Source organism: Tachyglossus aculeatus, chromosome 16 (assembly GCF_015852505.1).
Source record: "Tachyglossus aculeatus isolate mTacAcu1 chromosome 16, mTacAcu1.pri, whole genome shotgun sequence".
Taxonomy (NCBI): Eukaryota; Metazoa; Chordata; class Mammalia; order Monotremata; family Tachyglossidae; genus Tachyglossus; species Tachyglossus aculeatus.
This window is the reverse complement of record NC_052081.1, coordinates 2,732,319-2,750,530: the sequence shown is the minus strand read 5'-3', so window position 1 is coordinate 2,750,530 and position 18,212 is coordinate 2,732,319. Positions and strand designations below refer to the sequence as shown.

Genomic DNA, 18,212 nt, shown 5'->3' with positions numbered 1-18,212 from the left:
TTAAGCGCTTACTGCTACTAGGCAGATCACGTGGTCAGAGCGCGCTGCCCCCGCCCCCTGGGGGGGGGTGCACTAGGTAGGTCACGTGGTCGGCGAGCGTTGGCCCCGCCCCTTTTAGGGGCGAGGCGGGCCGCGCGGCCAGCGCGCGCTGACCACGTGACCCGTCATCGGCGCGCGCTGACCCCCCCCTTTGTGGGGCAGTTCTGGGTCACGTGGTCAGAAACCGCGTTGACTCCGCCCCCCTCGGGAGGCCGGGCGGATCACGCGGTTAGGGAGCGCTAGTCCCGCCCCCACACAGGACGGGTCACGTGATCATAAAGGCCCTGGCTCCGCCCCCGCATACGGGGTGGACAGACACGTGATCATGACGCGCTGGTCACGTGCCCCCGGGCGCGCGCTGGCCCCGCCCCTTACGGGTACTCGCTGAGCACGTGGCCCGGGCGCGCCGGCCCCGCCCCTTGTGCGAACTGGACGGGTCACGTGGTCAGAACGCGTTGGCCCCGCCCCCTACAGGAGTGAGTCGTGCTCTGCACATAGTAAGCGCTCAATACGATCGAATCAAAATCAATCGTATTTATTGAGCGCTTACTATCAATCAATCAATCAATCGTATTTATTGAGCGCTTACTATGTGCACAGCACTGTACTAAGCGCTTGGGTTCTAATCCCGGCTCCGCCACTTGTCGGCTGGGGGACCTTGGGAAAGTCACTTCACTTCTCTGGGCCTCAGTGATCTCAGCTGTAAAGTGGGATTGAGACTGTGGCCAACTGATTTGCTTGGAGGCATCCTGGGGCTTAGTACAGTGCTTGGCACATAGTAGGTGCTTAAATACCACAGAGAAAGAGAGAGGCCCACCTATCTACTCGTTTTCATCTTGAAAAGCAGCATGGCTCAATGGAAAGAGCCCAGGCTTGGGAGTCAGAAGTCATGGGTTCAAATCCCTGCTCCGCCAATTGTCAGCTGGATGACTTTGGGCAAGTCACTTCACTGGGCCTCAGTTCCCTCACTTGTAAAATGGGGACGAAGACTGTGAGCCCCACGTGGGCAAACTGATCACCCTGTATCCTCCCCGGCGCTTAGAAGTGCTTGGCACATAGTAAGCACTTAACTGCCCAGCGCTTAGAACAGTGCTTGGCACATAGTAAGCACTTAATAAATGCCATCGTTATTATTGCTTGTTTTGTTTTCTGTCTCCCCCTTCTAGACTGTGAGCCCGTTGTTGGGTAGGGACCATCTCTATCTGTTGCCCTCTCTCAAGTGCTTAGTCCAGTGCTCTGCACATAGTAAGCGCTCAATAAGTACGACTGAATGAATGAATGAGACAGGCACACAGAGACACACACAGAGCAGCCTGGGACAATTTGCACCAGAGCATTGCTGTGTCAACAACAAGGATGGAGGGAGGGAAGAAGGGAGGGATGGAGAGCGGGCCTTGGGCCAACCCAGCCAGGAAGAACAGACCCGTGGCTACAAATGCCACGGATGAGGAACATCTCCGGATTCGGGAATCCTGACTTTGGAGGGGGCAGGCCTTTGGAAAAGGAAAGATTCCCCCATATCCATTCACTCCATCGTATTTATTGAGCGCTTACTGTGTGCAGAGCACTGGACTAAACGCTTGGGAAATACAAGTTGGCAACATCATCATCATCATCAATCGTATTTATTGAGCGCTTACTGTGTGCAGAGCACTGGACTAAACGCTTGGGAAATCCAAGTTGGCAACATCTAGAGACAGTCCCTACCCGACAACAGGCTCACAGTCTAGAAGGGGGAGGCGGACAACAAAACATGGAGACAGGTGTCAAAATCGTCAGAACAAACGTCCAAATAATTGCCTTTCTCTCCATCCCTTATATAGCTATAATTCCATTTATTCTGACAGGTTTTATGAGATATTCAGAGAAGCAGCGTGGCTCAGTGGAAAGAGCAAGGGCTTTGGAGTCAGAGATCATGGGTTCAAATCCCCGCTCTGCCACCTGTCAGCTGGGTGACTTTGGGCAAGTCACTTCACTTCTCTGGGCCTCAGTTCCCTCATCTGTCAAATGGGGATGAAGACGGTGACCCCCCCCCGTGGGACAACATGATCACCTTATATCCCCCCCAGCGCTTAGAACAGTGCTTTGCACATAGTAAGCGTTTTATAAATGCCACCATCATCATCATCATTAACTTCTCTGGGCCTCAGTGACCTCATCTGTAAAATGGGGGTGAAGACTAGGAACCCCCTGTGGGACAATCTGATCACCTTGTAACCTCCCCAGTGCTTAGAACAGTGCTTTGCACATAGTAAATGCTTTATAAATGCCATCATCACCTTGTATCCGCCCCAGCACTTAGAAAGTGCTTTGCACATAGTAAGCGCTTAACAAATACCATTATTACTATTACTGTACTTCCCAAGTGCTCAGTCCAGTGCTCTGTGATAATGATAGCATTTATTAAGCGCTTACTATCAATCAATCATATTTATTGAGCGCTTACTATGTGCAGAGCACTGTACTAAGCGCTTGGGAAGTACAAATTGGCAACATATAGAGACAGTCCCTACCCACCATTGGGCTCACAGTCTAAAAGGGGGAGACAGAGAAAAAAAAACAAAACCAAACATACTAACAAAATAAAATAAATGGAATAGATATGTACAAGTAAAATAAATATGTACAAACATATATACATATATACAGGTGCTGTGTGTGCTTTACTATGTGCAAAGCACTGTATGAGTGAAATGCATCAGCAGGAAAATAAAAAACCAAAACCTGACTTTTCCTTCCACTCCCAACTGGCTTCCCTGCCTGATATGATTTCCCAGGCCTCCGGATTTATTGAGCGCCTACTGAAGGAGGGGCATTGTACTAAGCCCTTGGGAGAGTACAATTGCTTTAGTACACATGATCCCTCCTTGGGGGCAGGGATCAGCCTATTAGCTATTTAATCTTTCAAGTGGTTGGAACAGTGCTCTGCTAAGGTCAACTGAGATCCTGAAGGGCAAGGCTCATTCCTACCAGCTCCCTCGTCCTCTCCCAGGCGCTCAGTCCAGCGCTCTGCACGCGATAAGCGCTTAATAAGAATAATAATAATGGCATTTATTAAGCACTCACTATGTGCCAAGCACCATTCTAAGCGCTGGGGAGGTTACAAGGTGATCGGGTTGTCTCACGGGGTGGGCTCACAGTCTTCATCCCCATTATCCAGATGAGGGAACTGAGGCTCAGAGAAGTGAGGTGACTTGCCCAAAGTCACACAGCTGACAGTTGGCGGGGCCGGGATTTGAACCCATGACCTCCGACTCCATAGCCCGGGCTCTTTCCACTGAGCCACCCTGCTTCTAGACACGAATACTGGGTGTCAACATTTTCTCAAATCCGGGGCCCAGGAGTAGGAAGGTCCTGGGTTCTAATCCTACAGGAGAAGCAGCGTGGCTCAGTGGAAAGAGCGCGGGCTTTGGAGTCAGAGGTCATGGGTTTGAATCCTGGCTCCGCCAGTTGTCAGCTGTGTGACTTTCGCCAAGTCACTTAACTTCTCTCTGCCTCAGTGACCTCATCTGTAAAATGGGGATTAAAACTGTGAGCCCCCCCTGGGACAACCTGATCACCTTGTAACCTCCCCAGCGCTTAGAACAGTGCTTTGCACATAGTAAGCGCTTAATAAATGCCATCATTATTATTATTATTATTGTTATTATTACTCCGCCTCCTGTCTGCAGTGTGCCTTTGGGCAAGTCACTTCTCTGGGCCTCAGTTTCCTCAGCCTTAAAAATGGGGATTGAGACTGGAAGCCCCACAAGGGTCAGGGCCTGTGTCCAACCTGACTTGCTTGTATTCATTCATTCAGTTGTATTTATTGAGCGCTTACTGTGTGCAGAGCACTGTACTAAGCGCTTGGGAAGTACAAGGTGGCAACATTAGAGACGGTCCCTACTCAACAGTGGGCTCACAGTCTAGAAGGGGGAGACAGAGAACAAAACATATTAAAAAATAAATCCATCCCAGCGTTTAGTACAGTGCCTGTCTCCACGTTTTGTTACGTTGTCTGTCTCCCCCTTCTAGACTGTGAGCCCGCTGTTGGGCAGGGACCGTCTCTATAAGTTGCCGACTCGTACTTCCCAAGCGCTTAGTACAGTGCTGCACACAGTAAGCACTCAATAAATACGACAATGAATGAGTGAATGGCAAGTAGTAAGCGCTTAACATATACCACAAATTATGATTACTAATCTTCATCAGTCGTATTTATTGAGCGCTTACAGTGTGCAGAGCACTGTACTAAGCGCTTGGGAAGTTCAAGTTGGCAACACACAGAGACAGTCCCTACCCAACAGTGGGCTCACAGTCTAAAAGGGGGAGACAGAGAACAAAACCAAACATACTAACAAAATAAAATAAATAGAATAGATATGTACAAGTAAAATAGAGTAATAAATATGTACAAACATATATACAGGACTCGTGTGCAGTTCAGTGTGGAGAATCCAACTGAGGCAATAGAAATGATTCCTGCCCTCAGGGAGCTTAAAATGACGATGGCATTTGTGAGGCGCTGGAAAAATCTAACAGGAGAGACAGGCAGAGAGAAAAAGATCAGTATATCCCGATTAAAAGGCTGTTTGACCTTGGACAAGTCACTTAACCTCTCTGGGTATCAGTTTCATGCCTGCCTGCACCCATTAAGCATGTAAGGCCCTAGTGGGCGGAGAAGCAGCGTGGCTCAGTGGAGAGAGCCCGGGCTTTGGAGTCTGAGGTCATGGGTTCAAATCCCAGCTTCGCCAACTGTCAGCTGGGTGACTTTGGGCAAGCCACTTCAGTTCTTTGTGCCTCAGTTACCTCACCTGAAAAATGGGCATTAAAAACTGTGAGCGCCCCCCGTGGGACAACCTGATCACCTTGTGACGTCCCCAGCGCTTAGAACATAGTAAGCACTTGATAAATACCATCATTATTATTATTATTAATAAACACACCAGGAGTTTATCAAGTGCCGAATATGGTACATTGCTTCCTGCGTGCGATCGCTCATATTTCTACTCCTGGGCAAGCCAACGCAGAAATCCAACCTCCTCTTGTTAAATCAGAGAAGCCGCGTGGCTCAGTGGAAAGAACCTGGGCTTTGGAGTCAGAGGTCGTGGGTTCAAATCCCGCCTCTGCCACTTGTCAGCTGTGTGACTTCGGGCAAGTCACTTCAGTGGGCCTCAGTTCCCTCATCTGGAAAATGGGGATGAAGACTGTGAACCCCTGGTGGGACAACCCGATCACCTTGTAACCTCCCCAGCGCTCAGAACAGCGCTTTGCACAGAGTGTTTAATCAATGCCATTATTAATTAAATCACTTCAAGAAGATTTGGGCTTATTTAAATTTGGGTTCCTGTCTTTTTAGACGAGCTGACTAAAAGAAGCAACGTGGCAGCGTGGCTCAGTGGAAAGAGCCCGGGCTTTGGAGTCAGAGGTCATGGGTTCGAATCCCAACTCCACCACATGACTGCTGTGTGACCTTGGGCAAGTCACTTAACTTCTCTGAGCCTCAGTTACCTCATCTGGAAAATGGGGATTAAGATTGTGAGTCCCACGTGGGGCAACTTGATCACCTTGTATCCCCCCCAGCACTTAGAACAGTGCTCTGCACATAGTAAGTGCTTAACAAATACCATCATTATTATTATTATTATTATTGTTATTAGTGGATGGAGCAGAAGACCTGGGTTCTAATTCCCGGCTCTGCCACTTGGTCTGCTGTGTGAACCTGGGCAAGTCATTTCACTTCTCCGAGTTGCCTCATCTGAAAAAAGGGGGATTTAGAGGGTGAGCCCCGGGTGGGCCAGGATCTAACTAGATTAGCTTCTATCTACCCCAGCGCTTAGTCCAGTGCCTGACATACAGTAAGCCATTAATACCGCAAAAAGGACCTGAGTTCTAATTTGGCTCTGCCACTTGGCTGCTGTGTGATTCTGGGCAAACCACTTCACTCCTCTGGGCCTCAGTTAATAATAATGGTATTCGTTAAGCGCTTACTATGTGCCAAGCACTGTTGCCTCGTCTGTTAAAGGGGAACTAGGACTGTGAGCCCCTGTAGGATAGGGACTGTGCCCAACCCGATTAGCTGGTATCTGCCCCAGTGCCGGGTACAGAGTAAGCGCTTACCATTAAAATAAAAAAAAAGTTATTGGGTGGGAAACAAGAGTCACTTCAAAAGAGGCACCCAAAGGGTTGGCTCAGTGGCCACTAATAATAATAATGGCATTTATTAAGCGCTCGCTATATGCAAAGCACTGTTTTAAGAGCTGGGGAGGTTACAAGGTGATCAGGTTGTCCTACGGGGGGCTCACAGTCTTCATCTCCATTTTACAGATGAGGTCACTGAGGCACAGAGAAGTTAATGATGATGATGACGGCATTTATAAAGCACTTGATAAGTGCAAAGCAGTGTTCTAAGCGCTGGGGAGGTTACAAGGTGATCAGGTTGTCCCACGGGGGGCTCACAGTCTTCATCCCCATTTTACAGATGAGGTCACTGAGGCACAGAGAAGCTAATGATGATGATGATGGCATTTATAAAGCGCTTACTATGTGCAAAGCACTGTTCTAAGCACTGGGGAGGTTACAAGGTGATCAGGTTGTCCCACAGGGGGCTCACAGTCTTCATCCCCATTTTACAGATGAGGTCACTGAGGCACAGAGAAGTTGATGATGATGGCATTTATAAAGCGCTTACTATGTGTAAAGCACTGTTCTACGGGCTGGGGAGGTTACAAGGTGTTCAGATTGTCCCACAGGGGGCTCCTAGTCTTCATCCCCATTTTACAGATGAGGTCACTGAGGCACAGAGAAGTTAATGATGATGATGATAGCATTCATAAAGCACTTAGTATGTGCAAAGCACTGTTCTAAGCGCTGGGGAGGTTACAAAGTGATCAGGTTGTCCCACGGGGGGCTCACAGTCTTAATCCCCATTTTACAGATGAGGTAACTGAGGCCCAGAGAATCAATCAATCGTATTTATTGAGCGCTTACTGTGTGCAGAGCACCCCTGTATTAAATGCTAAATCATCATCAATCGTATTTATTGAGCGCTTACTATGTGCAGAGCACTGTACTAAGCGCTTGGGAAGTACAAATTGGCAACATCTAGAGACAGTCCCTGCCCAACAGTGGGCTCACAGTCTAAAAGGGGGAGACAGAGAACAAAACCAAACATACTAACAAAATAAAATAAAAGTGCTCTGCACTGGACTAAGCACTTAGCACTGTACTAACAGTGGTAACTGAGGCCCAGAGAAGTGAAGTGACTTGCCCAGAGTCACACAGCTGACGGCACTGGGATTTGAACCCATGACCCCTGACTCCAAAGCCCGGCCTCTTTCCACCGAGCCCCGCCGCTCGTCGCAAACCGGCTTGGAGCGGGCATGGGTGGGTAGGATTGGCACAACCACCCCTCCCTTCCCTTCCACCGCCACGGAACTTGTTCCTTTTTTTGAGGAAGAGCCCACTCGGAGGCCTCTGGTGCCCAACTATTCTCAAGTCTGAAGTTCCGGGAGCGTTTGAGAGCAGCTCTGGGACTAAGCCCTCTTCGGAGCCCGCTCCAAAAGGTCAAACTGATAAAAAAGCCACCATCCTGGGGGTGTGAAGCAAGTTGACTTGTACAACCTACATGGAATTTTTCCAAAAAAAATAAAAAAAGTCATTCTTCAGGGAGCCGGGTTTTCCTTGCGACAAGTTAATATTCAAACCCACTCACAAAGCGCTGGGTAAAACCAGAGTGGTTTAAAAAAAAAAAAAAAAAAAGAATGACCCCCCCCCCCCCCAAAGGCCCTCTCATCAATCGTATTTATTGAGCGCTTACTGTGTGCAGAGCACTGTACTAAGCGCTTGGGAAGTACAAATTGGCAACATATCGACACAGTCCCTACCCAACAGTGGGCTCACAGTCTAAATCGCACTGATTGATTGCCGTGTGCAGAGCACTATGCTAAACCCTTGGGAGAGTACAACATAATATAATAATAATATTTATGGTATTTGTGAAGCACTTACTATGTGCCAAGAACCGTTCTAAGCACTGGGGCAAATACAAGGTAATGGGTAGGGCTCAGTCTTGATCTCCATTTTATAGATGAGGTAACTGAGGCACAGATAAATTAAGTAGCTCGCCTAAGGTCGCACAGCACCCAACCCCCTTAAGAGTGGAAGGCCAAAAAAGGAAAATTTATGGGAGAGCTACACATTTACAACTCAGCTCCGGTTAATTATGGAAGGGGGCAGTGGGCCGGAGAAGGGGGGAGACTTTGTCCATCCTTAACTGAATCACTGGGTTGCCAAGAGAAACCAGTGGAAAACGGGAATGGAATTCCAGCTTCAAAATTATCTAGGGAGCGGGGTGGCTTTCTGAGCTCCAGGCACGAAGCCCTCTGGAAGAAACCGGTTGGCGGCCGCTCCTCATGAAAGATTCAGAGGGCGAAATTTTCCGGGCGCGTCACGCGTTCCCGGGAACATTACCTGAACTGAGGTTTAAAAAGGGTGCGGAATGCGGGGAAGGGGGGAGAATGGGATGGAAAGAGATTAAAGGACATGAAAAAATGTTAGCCTGGGGGTTCTGCAATTATCTCCCGGCCCAAAGACATTTTTTAAAAAAAATCCAGGAGGGCAAAAATCCGGTAGCTGGGCCCGAGAGGAATGCTAGGGCTATTAAATTGATAATTGTTTAAAAATCACTAACTGGTGGACATTTGCGCCGCTCGATGCTGAAAATTGCAACCCTGTATTAAATGCTAAATCATCAATCGTATTTATTGAGCGCTTACTATGTGCAGAGCACTGTACTAAGCGCTTGGGAAGTACAAATTGGCAACATCTAGAGACAGTCCCTGCCCAACAGTGGGCTCACAGTCTAAAAGGGGGAGACAGAGAACAAAACCAAACATACTAACAAAATAAAATAAATAGAATAGATATGTACAAGTAAATGATTTTCTTAATAATAATAATAATAAATGATGGCATTTATTAAGAGAAGCAGCGTGGCTCAGTGGAAAGAGCCCAGGCTTTGGAGTCAGAGGTCGGGGGTTCGAATCCCGGCTCCGCCACTTGTCAGCTGGGTGACCTTGGGCAAGTCACTTCACTTCTCTGAGCCTCAGTTCCTGCATCTGGAAAATGGGGATGAAGACTGTGAGCCCCATAGTGGGACAACCTGATCACCTGGTATCCCCCCCAAGCGCTTAGAACAGTGCTCTGCACATAGTAAGTGCTTAACAAATGCCTTCATTATTATTATTATTAAGCGCTTACTATGTGCCAAGCACTGTTCTAAGTGCTGGGGAGGTTACAAGGTGATCAGGTTGGGGGGCTCACAGTCTTCATCCCCATTTTGCAGATGAGGGAACTGAGGCCCAGAGAAGTGACTTTTCTTCCCATGGATCCTGTCCCCCTCCCGTCCTCCGTCACCAACGGATGCATCTCGGGGTGGTTATTCGACCCATCTCCCATGACCGCCCCGGGACAGCCTGGCTCCAAAAAGGAAAATTAAAACAAATTAAAAAAACCAAAAGAAAAAACCCCCAAATCCGGCCAAAGGCCACAATTGTGTTGTCGGGTCACAAAGAAACACCTGCAAGTGTGCGTCTTTGTGTCCTGAGAAGCAGGCGCTCAATAATAATAATAATGGCATTTATTAAGCACTTACTATGTGCCAAACACTATACTAAGCGATGGGGAGGTTACAAGGTGATCAGGTTGTCCCACGCGGGGCTCACAGTCTTCACCCCCATTTTACAGATGAGGTAACTAATAGTAATTATGGCATTTGTTAAGCGCTTACTATGTGCAAAGCACTGTTCTAAGCACTGGGAAGGATACAAGGTGATAATAATGGCATTTTTGTTAAGCGCTTACTACTGTTTTAAACACTGATCAGGTTGTCCCACGTGGGGCTCACAGTCTTCATCTCCACTTTCCAGATGAGGTCACTGAGGCCCGGAGAAGTGAAGTGACTTGCCCAAAGCCACCCAGCTGACAATTGGCGGAGCCGGGATTTGAACCCATGACCTCTGACTCCCAAGCCCGGGCTCTTTCCATTGAGCCACGCTGCTTCTCTAGTAATTATGGCATTCGTCAAGCGCTTAATATGTGCCAAGCAAATCCCGGCTCCGCCAACTGTCAGCTGTGTGACTTTGGGCAAGTCACTTCACTTCTCCGTGCCTCAGTGACCTCATCTGGAAAATGGGGATGAAAGCTGTGAGCCCCCCCCGTGGGGCAACCTGATCACCTTGTAACCTCCCCAGCGCTTAGAACAGTGCTTTGCACATAGTAAGCGCTTAAATACCATCATCATCAGGGACCATCTCTATCTGTTGCCGATTTGTAATTCCCAAGCGCTTAATAGAGTGCTCTGCACACAGTAAGCGCTCAATAAATATGATTGAATGAACGGTCAACTTGATTTCCCGGGAAGAGCAGGCTCAACCTAGCTTGGCTCTTGATTAGACTCCACTTTATACAGGAGAAACGGGGGAGAAGGACCTGGGTTCTAATCCCACTCCGCCGCCTGTTGGCTGAGTGACCTTGGGCAAGTCACTTCACTGGGCTCAGTCCCCTCATCTGTAAAATGGGGATTGAGACTTCGAGCCCCACTTGGGACAGGGACTGCGTCCGACCTGATGACCTTGTACCTACTCAAGGTAGCTCAGAACAGTGTCTGGCACATAGTAGGCATTTAATATGGAGAAGCAGCGTGGCTCGGTGGAGAGAGCCCGGGCTTCGGAGTCCAAGGTCATGGGTTCAAATCCCAGCTCCGCCAACTGTCAGCTGGGTGACTTGGGGCAAGTCACTTCACTTCTCTGGGCCTCAGTTTCCTCATCTGGAAAATGGGGACTAAGACTGTGAGCCCCCTGTGGGACAACCTGATCACCTTGTAACCTCCCCAGTGCTTAGAACAGTGCCGTACACATAGTAAGCGCTTACTAAATACCATTATCATTATTATTATTATTATTAACAAATAGTGAAAAAAACCCTTGTCTTGAAAGTTATCGCCTTTTCACTGGTGGGATCACAACTTCAATATGGGGAGTGGTTCACCTTCCCCACGGGGGAGATGCCAGTTTAGACGCCGCCCGTGCCCCTTGGTAGAGAAATGACAGTTTCGAGGCCACCCATCCCCACAGAAGAGATGAGTTTCGAGGCCACCCGTCCCCACGGAAGAGATGAGATGAGGCGCCACCCGTCCCCACGGAAGAGATGAGTTTTGAGGCCAACTGTCCCCACGGAAGAGATGAGTTGAGGCCACCCGTCCCCACGGGAAATGAGTTTCGAGGCCACCCATCCCCATGCAAGAGATGCGTTTCAAGGCCACCTGTCCCCACGGGAGACGCGTTTCGAGGCCACCCATCTCCACGGGAGAGATAAGTTTCCAGGCCACCCATGCCCATGCTAGAGATGGATTTCAAGGCCATGTCGTGTCTCCCTGCCATGGAAGAGATCTCAGGTGCTTAGTCCAGTGCTCTGCACCCAGTAAGCGCTCAATAAGTACGATTCAATAAATGAACCAATGAATGGAAGAGATGACAGTTTCTAGTGACCCCGCCGGGCAGAATGCCCTGCTCAGGGACTACCCACTTCCTCCTCCCCCCCCCAACCCCGCCCAGGCCCGGGAGGGGGGGCGGGCGGAGGGGTTGGGCAGGCACAGGCACACACACACACACACACACACACACACTCACACACACACACTCTCTCTCTCTCTCTCTCTCTCTCACTCTCATGGCAAACAGGGACAAGGCGAAGGTGGGGGGGGGGGCAGCGGGCTTGGCAGAGACCTGGCAATTACCTCCCCACCTCTTTCTCCTCCTCCTGCTTGCTGCCATCCACCACACCCATCCAACTCCTCTTCCCTCAGCCACCCTCCTCCCCCACCACCCTCCCCCTCTTGCCACCACCCTCCCCCTCCTACCACCCTCCTCCTCCTCACCCACCCACCTCCTCTTCCCCCTGCCACCCTCCTCACTCACCCACCTCCTCTTCCCCCTGCCACCCTCCTCCCCCACCCACCTCCTCTTCCCCCTGCCACCCTCCTCCCCCACCCACCTCCTCTTCCCCCTGCCACCCTCCTCCCCCACCCACCTCCTCTTCCCCCTGCCACCCTCCTCCCCCCACCCACCTCCTCTTCCCCCTGCCACCCTCCTCCCCCACCCACCTCCTCTTCCCCCTGCCACCCTCCTCCCCCACCCACCTCCTCTTCCCCCTGCCACCCTCCTCCCCCACCCACCTCCTCTTCCCCCTGCCACCCTCCTCACCCTCCTCCTCACCCACCCCCTCTTCCCCCTGCCACCCGCCTCCTCTTCCCCCTGCCACCCTCCTCCCCCACCCACCTCCTCTTCCCCCTGCCACCCTCCTCACCCTCCTCCTCACCCACCCCCTCTTCCCCCTGCCACCCGCCTCCTCTTCCCCCTGCCACCCTCCTCACCCTCCTCCTCTTCCCCCTGCCACCCTCCTCTCCCACCCCCTCCTCCCCCTGCCACCCTCCTCACCTTCCCCCTGCCTCCCTCCTCACCCTCCCACCTCCTCCTCCCCCTGCCACCCTCCTCACCCACCCTCCCTCCTCCTCCTCCTCCTCCCCCTGCCACCTTCTCCCCCTTCCTCCCGCTGCTGCTGCCACCCTCCTCCCCGCCCAGGGCCGGGCCGGGCCTAGCGGTTGGCACCTGGGCACTCAGCTAATTCCCTCCAGGTGCCCTGGGGCAGGAGGCAGGGGGCCCGCCCCCACCATGGGGGGGGTTGTCCATCCATCCATTCATTCCACCGTATTTATTGAGCACTCCCTGTGTGCAGAGCACTGAACTAAGCGCTTGTCCTAAGTGTATAGATCAACCAATCGTATTTATTGAGCGCTTACTGTGTGCAGAGCACTGTACTAAGCGCTTGGGGGGTGTATAAAGGCGCAGCCCCCTCCCTATCCCGCAGCCCGCCCCCTCCCCCCCGCAATACCGCAGTCCCCCTCCCCCCTCCACCGCAGTCCTCCCCTCCCCCTCCCCCGGCTATACCGCAGTCCTCCCCCCTCTGCCATGTCGCCCGGCGCCTACTACGGTGCCAAATGCTTACTAAGCGCCGGAGCGGATCCAGGAGATGGGGAGGGGGGGACAGAGACCCCTCCCCCCAAACGACCCTCCCCCCGGATTCCCTTTCATTCATTCAGTCACTCATTCCGTCATATTTACTGAGCGCTTCCCGTGTGCAGAGCACTGGGCTAAGCGCTCCATTCAGTCCACCGTATTTATTGAGCGCTTACTGGGTGCAGAGCACTGTGCTAAGCGCTCAATTCATTCATTCATTCCATCGTATATATTGAGCGCCTACTGTGTGCAGAGCACTGGTCTAAGCACTCAGTTCACTCACTCATTCTATCGTATTTATTAAACGCTTGCTGTGTGCAGAGCACTGTGCTAAGCGCTCAGTTCATTCATTCCATCGTATTTATTGAGCGCTTGCTGTGTGCACTGGGCTAAGCACTCAATTCACTCATTCATTCCATCGTATTCATTCATTCATTCAATCGTATTTATTGAGCGCTTACTATGTGCAGAGCACTGGGCTAAGCCCTCAACTCATTCCGTCGTATTCATTGAGCGCTTGCCGTGTGCAGTGCACTGTGCTAAGCGCTCAATTCGCTCATTCCATCATATTTATTGAGCACTTACTGTCTGCAGAGCACTGGGCTAAGCGCTCAGTTCATTCATTCCATCCTTTTTGAGCTCATACTGTGTGCAGAGCACTGGACTAGGCGCTCAGTTCATTCACTCTAACGTATTTATTAAACGCTTGCTGTGTGCAGAGCACTGTGCTAAGCGCTCAGTTCATTCATTCCACCATATTTATTGAGCGCTTGCTGTGTGCAGAGCACTGGGCTAAGCGCTCAATTCATTCATTCATTCCATCGCATATACTGAGCGCCTACTGTGTGCAGAGCACTGGGCTAAGCGCTCAATTCATTCATTCATTCCATCGTATTTATTGGACGCTTCCTGTGTGCTGGGCACTCAAATCGGGCACAAACCGGCACAGTGGGGCAGGTCCTTTCCAGGGAGAGGGGGAGGGGATTCATTCATTCATTCAGTCGTACTTATTGGGCGCTTCCTGTGCGCAGAGCACTGTACTAAGCGCTTGGGAAGGACAAGTCAGCAACAGAGACGGTCCCTCCCCAAAAACGGGCTCACAGCCTAGAAGGGAGAGGGGATGCCCTATAGGAGGTAGGGGGGGACGGAGTGCTTAGCCCAGTGCTCTGCACACAGTCCAATAATAATAATAATGACATTTATTAAGCGCTTACTACGTGCCAAGCACTGTTCTAAGCGCTGGGGGAGGTTCCAAGGCGATCAGGTTGTCCCACGGAGGGCTCACAGTCTTCATCCCCATTTTGCAGATGAGGAAACTGAGGCCTGGAGAAGTGACTTGCCCAAAGTCACCCAGCTGGCAAGTGGCAGAGCCGGGATTCGAACCCACGACCTCTGACTCGCCAGCCCGGGCTCTTTCCACTGGGCCAGGCTGCTGCTTTAAATAAACAGGACGGGATGAATGAATGACTGCGGGAGAGCGCAGTAGGAGGGGGGTTGGGCCCACACTGCGGTATAGCGGGGGAGGGGGGGGGAAAAAAGGGTTAAGGTTGGCTGGGTGACCTTGGGAAAGTCACTTCACTTCTCTGGGCCTCAGTGACCTCCTCTGGAAAATGGGGAAAATTAAGACGGGGGACAACCTGATCACCTTGTAACCTCTCCAGCGCTTAGAACAGTGCTTGGCACATAGTAAGCGCTTAATAAATGCCATTATTATTATTATTATTATTGCTGCCTGGAGGAGGAGGAGGAAGGGGGGCACTGGAAAGGCCTGGGAGCCCGTCGTTGGGGAGGGACCGTCTCTGTTGCCCATTTGTCCTCTCCCAAGCGCTTAGCACAGTGCTCTGCACACAGCAAGCGCTCACTAAATATGGGGTGAATGAATGAATGAACTGAGCGCTTAGTCCAGCGCTCTGCACACCCAGGAAGCGCTCAATACGACGGAATGAATGAATGAATGGAGCGCTTAGTCCAGTGCTCTGCACACACAGGAGGCGCTCAATACGGCGGAATGAATGAATGAATTTAGCGCTTAGTCCAGTGCTCTGCACACACAGCAAGCGCTCAATACGACGGAATGAATGAATGGATGGAGCGCTTAGTCCAGTGCTCTGCACACACAGTAAGCGCTCAAGACGACGGAATGAATGAATGGATGGAGCGCTTAACCCAGTGTTGTCCACACAGTAAGCGCTCAATCAATACGATGGAATGAATGAATGCATGGAGCGCTTAGTCCAGTGATTTTTTGCACACGGTAAGCGCTCAATACGATGGAATGAATGAATGCATGGAGCGCTTAGTCCAGTGATTTGCACACAGTAAGCGCCCAATCAATACGATGGAATAAATGAATGCATGGAGCGCTTAGTCCAGTGATTTGCACACAGTAAGCGCCCAATCAGTACGATGGAATAAATGAATGAATGAATGGAGCGCTTAGTCCAGTGACTTGCACACAGTAAGCGCCCAATCAATACGATGGAATAAATGAATGAATGGAGCGCTTACTACAGTGATTTGCACACACTTGGCGCTCAATCAATTCGACGGAATGAGTGAATGAATGAATGGAGCGCTTAGTCCAGTAATTTGCACACGGTAAGCGCTCAATCAATACGGGCGGAATGAATGAATGAATGGGCGCTTAGTCCAGTAATTTGTACATGGTAAGCGCTCAATCAATGCAACGGAATGAATGAATGAATGAATGGAGCGCTTAGTCCAGTGATTTGCACACGGTAAGCGCTCAATCAATACGACGGAATGAATGAATGAACTGAGCGCTTAGTCCAGTGATTTGCACACGGTAAGCGCTCAATCAATGCAACAGAATGAATGAATGAATGAATGAATGGAGCGCTTAGTCCAGTGATTTGCACACGGTAAGCGCTCAATCAATACGGACGGAATGAATGAATGAATGGAGCGCTTAGTCCAGTGATTTGCACACGGTAAGCACTCAATCAATACGGACTGAATGAATGAATGAGTGGGCGCTTAGTCCAGTAATTTGTACATGGTAAGCGCTCAATCAATACGGACGGAATGAATGAATGGGGCGCTTAGTCCAGTGATTTGTACATGGTAAGCGCTCAATCAATACCACGGAATGAATGAATGAATGGGGCGCTTAGTCTACTGATTTGCACACGGTAAGCGCTCAATCAATACGGACAGAATGAATGAATGAATGGGGCGCTTAGTCTACTGATTTGCACACGGTAAGCGCTCAATCAATACGGACAGAATGAATGAATGAATGGGGCGCTTAGTCCAGTAATTTGCACACGGTAAGCGCTCAATCAATACGGACGAAATGAATGAATGAATGGGGCGCTTAGTCCAGTGTTTTGCACACGGTAAGCGCTCAATCAATACGACGGAATGAATGAATGAATAGGGCGCTTAGTCCAGTGTTTTGCACACGGTAAGCGCTCAATCAATACGACGGAATGAATGAATGAATAGGGCGCTTAGTCCAGTGTTTTGCACACGCTAAGCGCTCAATCAATACGGACGGAATGAATGAATGAATGGGGCGCTTAGTCTACTGATTTGTACACGGTAAGCGCTCAATCAATACGGACGGAATGAATGAATGAATGGGGCGCTTAGTCTACAGATTTGCACACGGTAAGCGCTCAATCAATACGGACGGAATGAATGAATGAATGGGCGCTTAGTCCAGTAATTTGTACACGGTAACTGCTCAATCAATGCAACGGAATGAATGAATGAATGAATAGGGCGCTTAGTCCAGTGTTCTACGCACAGTAAGCGCTCAATACAACGGAATGAATGAAGCGCTCAGTCCAGTGCTCCGCACCCAGCAGGCGTTTAGCCAATACGACGGGATGAATGAATGAAGGGCGCTCAGTACGGCGGGACGAGTGACTGAAAGGGGCGCTTAGCCCAGTGCCCTGCACGCGGAAGGCCTCAATAAATACGACGGGATGAATGAATGAATGACTGCGCATCCTGACCTTCCCCGCTTTAGCGCGGTTCGGCTTAGCGCGCCCCCGGGCCTGCGGCAGCTAGACGCCCCCGGGCCTGGGTCCGTCCCCCTCCCCCACCCCCGGAGGGCGTCGACGACTCACCCCCTTGCCCATGGCTGCGTCGTGGGCGCCCCTGGGCAGCGCGGGCTGGAGTCCCCCGGTGGTTTAGCGCGGGCCCACGTGGGCAGGACCGGCCGGGGCCACGTGTCCGGGCCGGTGCTGTGCGGCGCGGTGTGCGGCGCTGTACCGAGCGGTGCTGTACTGAGCGCCGCAGTCCTGGGCGTTGCCGGTCCCCGCGGCGGCTGGAGCCCGCGCCGCCGCCCGCACTTCCTAAAATATGCCAACCTGCGCGCGAGCCCCGCCCCCGGACACGTCACCGTTGCCCGGGCAACCACGGCCGGGGAGGAGGGGGGCACACAGACACACCGCACACGCACACATACACACACAGCCCGGCCCGAGGCCCCGCCCACGCCGCGCCGCTCCCCATTGGTCGGCCGGAGGCACCGCCCACATCTCCCCTCTCCCCATTGGCCGGAACGAGCCCCCGCCCACCTCCCGGGCGTAAGCCCCGCCCATACCGCGTCTCTTCCCATTGGCCGGCACGAAGCCCCGCCCACCCAGAGGCCACCCCCCCAGCTCCTCTCCCTCCTCCCCCCCTCCTCCCTCTCCTCCTTTCCCTTCCCCCCTCCCCTTCCCTCCTCCCTTCCTTCCCCCTCCTCCTTTCCCTTCCCCCTCTCCCCCTTCCCTCCTCCCCTTCCTCCTCCCTTCCTTCCCCTTCCCTCCTCCCCCTCCTCCTTTCCCTTCCCCCCTCTTCCTTTCCCTTCTTCTTCTCCCCCTTCCCCTTCCTCCTCTCCCTTTTCCCCCTCCTCCTCTCCCTCTTCCCCTCTCCCCCTTCCCTCCTCCCCTTCCTCCTCCCTTCCTTCCCCCTCCCTCCTTTCCCTTCCCCCCTCTTCCTCTCCCTTCCCCCTCTCCCCCTTCCCTCCTCCCCTTCCTCCTCCCTCTCCTCCTTTCCCTTCCCCCTCTTCCTTTCCCTTCCCCCTCTCCCCCCTCCCCTTCCTCCTCCTCCCCCTCCTGCTTTCCCTTCCCCCTCTCAATCAATCAATCAATCAATCATATTTAT

The 18,212-nt window shown here is 51.7% G+C and overlaps 1 protein-coding gene across 1 annotated transcript in view; it reads right to left on the bottom strand.

Moving 5' to 3' along the window:
- Nucleotides 1-17,375, bottom strand: part of ATP1A1 (ATPase Na+/K+ transporting subunit alpha 1) — a 51,219-nt gene extending 33,844 nt beyond the window's left edge. Inside the window, exon 1 of the mRNA XM_038757673.1 lies at nucleotides 17,192-17,375. Within this exon, the coding sequence (XP_038613601.1) occupies nucleotides 17,192-17,203 (12 nt within the window). The 5' untranslated portion in view covers nucleotides 17,204-17,375. The remainder of the gene's footprint in view (nucleotides 1-17,191) is intronic.
- Between the last annotated feature and the right edge of the window lie 837 nt (nucleotides 17,376-18,212).